Here is a 10,408-nt window from a genome sequence, read left to right as displayed (position 1 = left end):
CCCCTTTTTTTTTTTTTTTTTTTTTTTTTTTTTTTTTTTTCTATCGGGTTCGAAAACCATCATATTCTTATATATACGTAAGGAACGTCTCATAGCATGGGTCTGGATGATCTATGAGAAAATTATAGTCGGAGTGCGATTCCTGATGGTCCCATGTGGCAAGAAATGGGGGGTAGACGGGTAATAGAGAAAATGAAGAAAAAAGAAGTAGGAAAATAGGAAATAGGTGACAATGCGTTACGGTAGCTTCCTAAGGGTTTTCCATGGTGGCCAAGGAGAGCAGTACATTATTTCTTGATGTCAAATAAAGCAATTAGCATGTGCCCTGACCAGGGTCCTGGGTTCTAGTCGGGGTAATCTGGCCAGGGTCCCCGGCGTGTGCGACATCTTCATCAGAGCGTCCCAGTCCTCGGTAGCCAGGAGAACCCTCTCTCGGCAGCCCTCGTTGCTCTTGGCCCCGGGTCTAAGGGGGTAGAGTCACGTGACTGCACCCTCCCTCCCCCCTCCCCCCAGAGACAAGGGACTAGTCCGAGAGGGTAGGATCGGAGAAACGGAGGAACGTAGAAGCCGGTATGCGCATATACGGGAGAGAGAGGGAGACAGAGTCTACACCAGCCGGAACGGTGCTTCCAAGGGAAATTTCACAAAGGCTGACCTGCCCTTAATGAATGTTATATAACCCTTTTAATGCTTTACGCCTCTTAGATTTTTCAGAGAGCCCTCCAATGCCACCCTCTCCCTATTTCAGGCTTGGGTACCTCTCTCTCCTCTCTCTCTCTCTCACTCACTTTGACTGAGAAGTGGCTCGCTTGGGTCGTTCCGTACCTCAGTACCTGGCCCTAGGTAAAGGAAGAGAGAAGGGTGTAAAAGAGCGCAGGAGAGAAAAAGCAAGGGTGATAGCCTTGGGGGGTAGGTAATTATGTGGTGGACGTAAATTAAGCTTGTTTAGATTGGGATTTTTATTAAGGGTTTTTATGAGAAAGTGCCGTGGCAAAACGGCGCTCGACTCGTTTCACATTTTTTTTTATCTTTTTCTTTCTTTCAGACCGGACCAAAAAGATATCGGGGTACTCAGTGCGGGTCCTTGCTGTAATAGCGGAGCGGGACAATGATCGGAAAGGGAGGAAATAAAATTGATCAGGACGTAGCCACTGGCATCCCCTTAAAGCTCGTAACTAATGCTCACACCCAAATGGAATGGCTGCCCGTGTAGTTCTTTACTGTATCTACTATGGCCATTGGTCTGCGTACCTACTGTACCCCAAAAAGGGGGATAAGTAAACCTCGGAGTAATTCTGCTTTACGATTTTCACGTGGAAACCGTCCAAGGGGATAACGTTTGTTCCTTCTATACTTTTCGACGAGTAGTTATCGCCGGGTCAGGTAGAACGAAATTTGGACACTCGGCTGTACCGACGGCACAGCCGCGATCCCCTGCGGATCTCATAAGAGTGAACTATCTCCGGGATGATTTGGCATGTCTCGTAACAACACAGGAAGTATGTTAATCTCACAACGTACGAGAGAGCATTGCGCTACGTCAAATAGTTAACTGCTCTCGCATGAAGGCACCGGGGAACTTCGAGAAGCAGTTCATAGGTCGGAGGATACGCATGCCTCCCAGCATCCCAACCGACTAGAGTAAGTTCTTGGGGAAGTTTAATTCAACTCGGCGCGCAGCCGAGCGTAAACTGCCGAATGATTTGTTGCAAATCGAAAGCGTCTCGAGTATTTTACTACGGGGTATAGAAGTGGGGACTTAAGGCCCAAAAAAAAATTATTACATTTAAATCGAGCATCGATACACCCACAAGACTGTTATCCCCAATAGCAAGGGCTTAACGTTTCTTCTTCTTTACTTACTACGGACCCTATTGGAAACTACCCCTAAGTCCTATCAAACTATTTCTCTTCCCTCGTGACCCTCGCCTTTGGTCCTGACGACCCGATTGGCGACTGTGAGCCCGGTTTGAACGTACCGCGCCACTCGTAAATCCTCTGACGCAACCGCTTCGAGAAATTAACTCATCGGAAATGACTTCCGGTACGAAGTATGGATCCAAGGTAAAAACTTTGACTGGACCTTTCCGAAGGACTTTGGGTCTGGGACTTCCGGAGTCTTTTGGGGGGCATTGATGAACTCTCTGGTATCGCAGGTCCTAGATCGGCTCCATTAGCTTGACTCTTTGACCCATTGCAAAGTCGATCCCGTAGTTCTCATTCGTTTCCGCTCATTGAGATTCGCTCTGGCTAGTTCTGCAACGTGGGATGCTGCGCTCTTCCGATTAGGCTACGACGTCATTAAAACTTTATAAAGAAGCTGAGCTATACCGTGACGAGACACAGGGGTGGAAGGTGGTCCCGTTGGCTAGGCGGAGGGGTGAGTGCCTTCTGGTGGGGGGAGGTGGAGAGGGGAGAGGAACTCCAAGTTTTCTCATGTGCAATGCATAATGAGGGGAAGCAGACGGTGTAAAGGGCCTACAAATGAGGTTATGTTCTATATGTATATATATATAGTTTATGGTATATACCTATGGGTATGTCTATAGATATAGATATCCTAGGAAACAACTGTATAATCTCGCGGTTACAAATACCGGAAGACATTACGTCAGAGCATACCACATCGCGTACAAATATTATTGTGTACTACCTTAATGTTTTTTTTTGGATTTCATTTTTTTTTATCGATATTCCCTTGGTAACAATTAAATGGAAATAATTGGTGCACCCTGTAGATTATTGAATTATTTGTAGTTCAAGATCGGATGTATGAATGGATTTGTACTGGTGACTTTAATTTTGGCACTTATTAAACGAATCTGGGAAATTTTTGGTAAGCTTGTCCAGATTGGGTTTAGGGGTTGGTAGGAGGCACGAGGCACCAACTAATAGCGTCGAAAAGGTTAACACGCGATGACTCGCACGTGCACCTTTAAATACGTTGGATCGATTGGCCATGGTAACTGACTGACTGATTGGCTGATTGGCTGATTGACTTAACGAAGCAACACGGTAAGATGCAGTTGACGTGATACGTACTAGTGGATTTGACGACTACCGCATTGCTCTAGATACATCGGATATGCATGCCGAACAGATTGATCTTCCTGAGCTAATTATTATAATTTGATTTACCTTGTTCATGATCTGGCGGGGAGACTCCCGCCTCGTAGAAGAGTACTCTGAAACAAAAGAAAAAAGTCAATCGGTAAAGAATGTCTTTTGGAGTTTATCGAAACAGCCGAATTATACGTTAAAATCGTCCTTTGGGAATATTTTAAGGACATTTTTTCTGACGGACTTCCGGTTACACTTGGACCGAAGAAGATGACGTCTGACGCCAAGCTCCCGCAGCTGAATTCGTATTTATCAAAAATAATTACCCAAGCCTTAATATCCACTCTCTTGTAGATCCCTGCATATACGCACATCTATATATGGAAATTCCTTGTCAAGGATCAAAAGCGTCGAGACGTCCAGTCCAGGGTCCGTCTCGACCCAGGATCGGTTTCCAGAAGTGAAACAAGGAAACGAAAAATTGGTACCGGTTAGTCGAGGTCCAAGGGATGATAATGCAACAAGGACAAAAAGGCTCGAAGCTCGTTTAGTCGAAGGAAGGAGTGGCAACGTAAAAAACAAAGAAAAAAAGTGGTAAAATGAAACGAAGCCAAGGCGAGCCAAGGTTGGCAGCGGAGATCACGGAGGCCAAAGTTCAGAATAATGTTTCGGACACAGTGCTCGTCTGGGTTTGCCCTGGCCCTCGTTCCCTTACGCGTGTCCGCCGCAGATTCAGACTCCTAATTAAGACGAGGGTGCGAGAGGGGTTACAGGGTTGTACGGGACGGGAGGGAGGGAGGGAGGGTGTTACGAGGGGACTGGGTGCTCAGGTCTCTCCGTAGGAGCGAGGGGCACCAACTCTAGCGGCCCTAGGGCTAAGCCAAGGCAAAGGGGGTAAGGAATATTGATCACGGGACCACGAGGGCCGGAGCCGAAATAGGAAATGGCCGCATTCTCAAACCATGCTTAGACGGCCGAACGCCAGATGCATGAAATCAGTCGGGACGCCCTTTTCGAATTATTTCCAACAACCCCTTCCTGGAGCCCGTGGAACCTCCTGATCATCCTGGATGCAATTGATCTTATATGGATTGAAGCCAATGCCCGAGATTGACGACAGATTTTCAATTATCTTTTAACTCGATTTCGTTGATTAGTTCAATAGTTTGAGGATTTTGGGTAATTTTTTTTTCCTTTCATTTTATCTAAGACCTGATACTTTCTTAAGGGTAGTTTACTTGTACCTTAAATCCATAGCTTTACGTTTATCATCCCCAAGATTTCGCGTTACACGGTGGATCTTACCTATGGGTTAGCTTAAGGTTATATCAGTGTATTGGGTTGGGATGCAACGTATTTTGGTATTACGTGTACTTACGATGGGTTCAGTAAAATCTGGTGGGTGACAAGGGTGGAATACTAAGGGAGTGAATATCCTTTGGGAGGAGAGAGGGAAATGGGGGATGGCTGGTAGTAGGGGCATGTCACGATCTTGACTTTCTAGCTGTCGCCTTAATTAAATTTTCCCGAGGACGACGAGTTCTCGCAGTCTAGAGAGTAGAGGCACCCTAACCGCTAACCGTATTTATTAGCTACGACTAATAATTATCAATCCATCTATGTAATTAGTCCACAGTCAAATTTGACTAATCCCTTTATCAGGCATTGCTCAAAAATTACGGTTCGCCAGATAGAATGCAGGGCGACGCGATCGAGAAGTGAGCCAACCAGTACGGACTATAGTGCACGAGGCTAAGACATTGTCCGAAAATACCCTTGGCATCGACATAGTAGCGACAGAAGCACCCAAGACAGCCAGCCACCCTCCAGCCACCCTCCAGCCACCCTCCAGCCACCCAGCCCTCCACCCAGCCAACCACCCAGCCAACCAACTCAAACTTTGATATGGTTTCCTAAATAACCAAGGCGACCAATACCGCAACCGATATTCTGGCTTCCACTAGTCGATCGTACAGGCACACTAGAGAGGTCGGGTAACTACCAGTGAACCATATTGAAACTCATTTGCCACCCTTAGCCAGAGCAACCCCCAGCTTTGCCAATAGGGGTTGGCTTTCGATGTAGGCAAGAAGCTACGGGAACGTCTACCACATCGGCACTAGAGACTCTAGCTGACCAATGGATCATCTAAGTTCGGACCTGATTAGAAAGTAGGCCAGAGACGGAATTAGCCAAATAGAAAAAAATTAGGGGATGACCAAGTAGTCGAAGGGTTCTTAAGAAAGGTTACCAGCTACAAGACCAAGGTTCTTTGGAATTCCATGGGGTAACCGCGGACAGCGTTATTTCTGTATCCCCACGGGGTGGGGGGGGGTGGATTGGGTTTGGGGGGGCGGTTAGAGTATGGCTGTTTGTCCGCTAATTAGAAGCTAACAACAGAACTAAAGTTTGGAACTTTAAAGTTTCTTGCTTCGTGGAAATCCCTAGCCCGTAGGAGTACTTTCAAGGGATACTACCCTTACCGAGTGCCCTGACCACCCTGGCGTTTTCTCAGTATTACCCACCAGCCCCCGCCGCCGCTACTATTACTATAGCATCGTTCCACCGAACAGCCAGCGTTAATTACTAATTAATTGTTTCGCGTGTTTGAGTTTTACGTGGATAAGTTAAACAGCCCGTAAGATGCCTGCCTGGACGAATCTACCACCCCCTGACCCGTTCGTTCTCTGTCTACGTGGAGGGTAGGCACCTACCCTCTACCTAGTCCAGGATGACCGTGCAAACGGTGTAGCCCTGCCTTAACGAAGTTACCCCGAAGCGTACGCGTTCGTCAAGAACCTACCCCTATTCCCCGAAGCTTTTGCACCGTACAACCCTTACGCTTCTCCCGTACAACTGTGATCCTTTCATTTCGGTCCCCAAAGCCGAGAGTCAGTCCTCGTACGAGAGTGACGCGAGAACTAGGGGGATGAAGCGAAAGGAAAGGGGATGAAAAGTAAAAGCACCGACTTACACGGCTACCAATCTGACCAATGGTTTTACAGCATCCCCTTAGCAACAAAGGGAAAGTGAACGGAATCTTTTTTTCACGTAGTAACCGACTTGGGCGACCCTCTTGGTAATTTGTAAAAGTTTCTTTTTGTGATTTTTCCTAGAAAAGAAAAATAAGGGTCGCCAATCGACGCTGGGCTCGAGGAAATTGTCTATTGGTGCAATTGCGCAATTGGCCAGGGTGCAATGTAGTCGGGATATCTGATTGGCTGGCAGTGGGGCGGGTTGTAAATCGGTAAAAAGAGGGGGTTGAACGTGGAGCAACCCTTTAGAGTTTAGGGGCTATCAGGGAGCAATAAAGTGGCTCAAGTGTCGGTGATAAGTACAGCTTCCACTTTGAGACCCTTGCCGAATTGGGAACAGCGGGTTTACACGGCGAGGAGAACTCCCCGAAGTGCGTCGCGACGCTGCAAATCGTTTTACCTCAATCTTACTGCCAGGACGGCTTAGTAGACGACGTCACTCCCCCACGAAAGCGTCGCGCCCCTTTTTCTGTAATCGGAGCTCAAATAAAAAGACGTAACGTCGGATAAAATCTCCCATTTGTCCAACGACGATTTTTCTCCCTGAAGCCACCGGTAGGAATTTGGAGCTACAGGGATGCTGTGACCTGGACCGGTACGGCCTGTGAAAATGCGGTTGGTGCGCCGCAAGATTGTTTAATACCGAAGTCAAAAATCCATTGCGGGACCGCAGCACTGCCGTTTGGTTGGGCGCGTGTAAGGAAGACGACAAGGAATGATATACGCGGTAATAACAGACGGGGGTGGTGAGAGAGACCAAGGGGTGAAGAAACAAGGGGTGAATTTCCGTAATGCCTATAATGCTCTAATGTTATGTACGACGCGGGCCTTTCCAGTGCGGCCCGTCGGGGTTTTATTGCCGGAAAAAAAAAAGGAGTCCTCGCCCGGAAGTCTCTGAAATATGCAGCACGCATTATAGAAACATGTGTTCGCCGAGAATGATATCACATTGTAGCCGGTCGTTGCTTTATATACACACGGTATATAGGACGAAGTAAGAGTATGGAATTCCCATTGAAAATTTCCCATATAAAATCGTATTGGACGAGGAAGTGAATAAACGTAAGAAGAAAAATTTTAATGGAACAGACAAAAAAAATATTGCCGGATGACGGTGGATCCTGGACCATCCGGATGAGGGGCGGAACCAGCAGGCGGAACCGAATAAATCGGAAATAATCGGAAAACAACTCGGCCAAATCGACGGCTGGTATTGACTGGTACGCGGGGGGTGGATTCCTCCCGCACAGGGGATGCTTCAACCCTGTCGACTCTGGGGGGTCGGCAAATCGGTGTCTTAACAGTGGGCGGACAATTTAGTCTCTCGTCGCTGCTCGCTCTCGCAGCCGCGCGCGACCGTCTCTCCGAGAGAGTGACAAGGCGAGAGAGAGGTGGAGAGTATGGACTTTCACGTACGGATCGAGGGAAAGAGAGAGATAGAGAGAATAGAGGCGAGAGTCCGGGCTGTTAATTGCCGGCTGTCACGGGCACGCCGCTGATGGCGCTGCCGAGGGATTGCTTCAGGGCCGTTCGCATCGCAACCACAGCACGCGCTAACCACCTCGGTAGTCCTTTACTACCCAGGACTACCGAGTCCTGGTTACCCCCTAGCCATACCCTGTGCCAGGAAACAATCAAAATTTCAGATAAACGGTGAAACACTCGACGAAGTAGACTACTGCGGCAATCGACCACCTACCTGCTGGGGGTTGACTTGCGAAAAGTCATTTTCAGGGAAAGGATTTTATACTTGGGTGTAAAGGAAGGGCCACGTGGTGGTGCGCGAGGACGTCCCTTAGGGTAGATGCTAAGAGCATTAGAGAGGGGCTCTTGGGATATTTGGGTTTTCGTCGCCCAACTCGACCTGGAGGGTCGTCTCCGTCTTTCTGCACGTAGACCAGGCCCAGGAGGGCTTAGACCTCCTTGCTGCTCCACGTTGCTTCCCTCTGGAAGCACCCGGGAAATCATCCAGGAACAAGGAGCTTGGCTGGTATCACTAAATATTTTCCTTCCCGTAAGAACTTAAGTACGTCGAACGGATTTTACGTTGTACCTAACCTTCACTTGATGGGTGTTATTCTATATGCAGTTTAGTTTAGAATTTCATATAACTTTAATTACATTAATTTTACTCTTTTTAGGATTCGACCGATTTACGTTAATTTCACTAATTTTACTCGTTTTTTTTTGGGGGGAGGGGGGAGGATTCGACCAATGACTCACATTCTAGTCTCCGCTAGTCAGTCTCTTGTAGATTAGAAATTCATTTGAATATTTTCAGCAGCCACAGATAGCGGGAATGTCTGTAGGCTATGGTCGTAGGGGATGCTGAATAGAAGGGGTTGAAATATTTTGGTGTTCTCGATACAGGGTGTCGTGAAAATATCTATGAAAATATATATAAACCTTCAACGTACAATTATTCGCATGGTAAATTTATACTGTGTGCGTAAAAGTACATTTTTTACGATTCAAAATTTCGGGGTGCGATTTTAGGGAGGATAAGAGATTCGACTTCAGATGGGATGCTGGGAGCTTTGAAATGAAATATCCTATTAGGAAATGACGCGCATCTAATAAGGGATGAAAGAGAGATGAGTCTTGCTTAAGTAAGTCGATCTTGGGGATGGTATCGCAATTAACCGTAAACTTGTTAACACCCTGTAGGTGTTTCTGGTATAAGAAACGACGCTCCAAAGCGGGGGTGACTTCTCAGCATCTCTGCACTCCACCAAACTGGTCCATGGAAACGAGAGAGGGTGGCTTGTGCTGGATGCTGATGATTACGGTGGTGCGACAGTGGCGAATTATCAGTTAAGAGGAAATTATGGAACTAGATATAAATCAAAGAAGTACATAGACCCTCGCGGGAACCACGAGCAAAAGCGTCGCGACGGAAGGCGTCGTCGCTTGGGTACCAACAGAATTCAACCTCATTCATATAAATGGATTTTGAACGTTAAATCGTCAATGTTCAAAATACACGAAGAAAAAAAAACCACGTGTCATTTTTAAAAATCCAATTTCTTAAATATATTTTTTTTTCATTCCCATTTTTTTTTTATTATCCACCCCACGAGCTTCGTATCGACGCTCGTTCCTCGAATCGCGCTCTTTCATTGGCGAGCACTGACGCGGAAATATCCACGGAGAAAAATGGAGAGAAAATGAAGGAGAAGATAGACGATAGAAAAAAAAAATAGGAAAAAAAAAAGAAAGAAGCACAAGAATGAAAGAAACGGAGTCTCTGGAAGGCATGACGTCACGTGCATCGGACGGGAGGGCTCGAATTAACAACTCACGCGTCATATCTCGCATTATTATCCGATATCGAGTTATATATCAAACACCTACTACCCCTCTTTCTCGTGGAGAGAGTTTAGAGAGATAGAGAGAGAGAGAGTGAGAGTAAAAGAGAAAATAGAGAGTAGAGAATGATGCATGCTCGCCCACTCGGTAGGATTCGCGTTAACGAGGGGGAGTCTATCAATTCCAGTTACCCAGAAGACGATATTTCGTTGGTACGAGTGAGCGAGTCTATACGAGATTCAGAGAGTCCGAGAGAGAGGGACAACTCAAAGTTACGTCTCAAAGTCGCTGTTCGCTCATGCAAGTCACAGGTAGTTAGTATGCATGAGTGATAACAATTTTTTTTAACCCCCTAGACTCCACTGTCGTTTTGGTACGAGTAAGTAAATTTGAAAATACATCTGATAATAAGAATTAGATATTAGAGCCCACGAGACCAGGTCTGAAAATATGCAGAAGCACTGGTACAGGATTGCAGGGACTGGTAGGATCAAATAAAAAAAAAAGGAGATCAAGAAATAAGGGCTAGGGGGATGATTTAAAAAACGTCCAAGGTAGAAAACAGTAAGAGGGACTCGAAGAGGAGTTCACGGGGTTCTCTAGAGTTCTAGCTCCAGGGTTCTTCAAGCGGGGCTGATGCTCCGAAATTGCGCGCGTTGAAAAGGGTTGATTAGGGGTTCAGCGTTAAGGGTCGAACGTCGGTCGGTTCGTCGGTCAGGGGATGCAGAGAAACCGTCGAAACGTGCTGGACCAGGGTCGAGAACACGGAGGAGCCTGGTGGTGCCGGTGTTCAGGGCAAATGGCAGCGGATGATTGATCGCCGGGCTAATTGGATGATCGATGACTCAAGTTCATCAGCGGTGTTTTGGGGGTGGGTCCTAGGTGTACAGGTTGGGGTTTGGTAAAATGTAAGGGGTAGGTAGGCCGGGACGAAGAGGAGTGCGTGAGACGGGAGATGGGTGGGAATAAGATTGAGGTTGGTGGAGGGGCGGGGGGGGGGGATA

At 47.0% G+C, this 10,408-nt stretch overlaps 1 protein-coding gene across 30 annotated transcripts in view; it reads right to left on the bottom strand.

Annotated features, from left to right (window-relative positions):
- Nucleotides 1-10,408, bottom strand: part of LOC107273268 (mucin-17) — a 225,126-nt gene that overhangs the window by 51,115 nt on the left and 163,603 nt on the right. For all 30 annotated transcript variants that reach the window (XM_015751284.2, XM_015751281.2, XM_015751294.2 and 27 more), the window contains one exon: nt 3,139-3,185. In XM_015751284.2, coding sequence (XP_015606770.1) covers nt 3,139-3,185 — 47 coding nt within the window. The remainder of the gene's footprint in view (nt 1-3,138; nt 3,186-10,408) is intronic.

This window comes from Cephus cinctus, unplaced genomic scaffold, assembly GCF_000341935.2.
Source record: "Cephus cinctus unplaced genomic scaffold, Ccin1 Ccin1_scaffold1553, whole genome shotgun sequence".
In the NCBI taxonomy this organism is placed as follows: domain Eukaryota; kingdom Metazoa; phylum Arthropoda; class Insecta; order Hymenoptera; family Cephidae; genus Cephus; species Cephus cinctus.
This window is presented reverse-complemented; position numbering and strand designations above follow the sequence as displayed.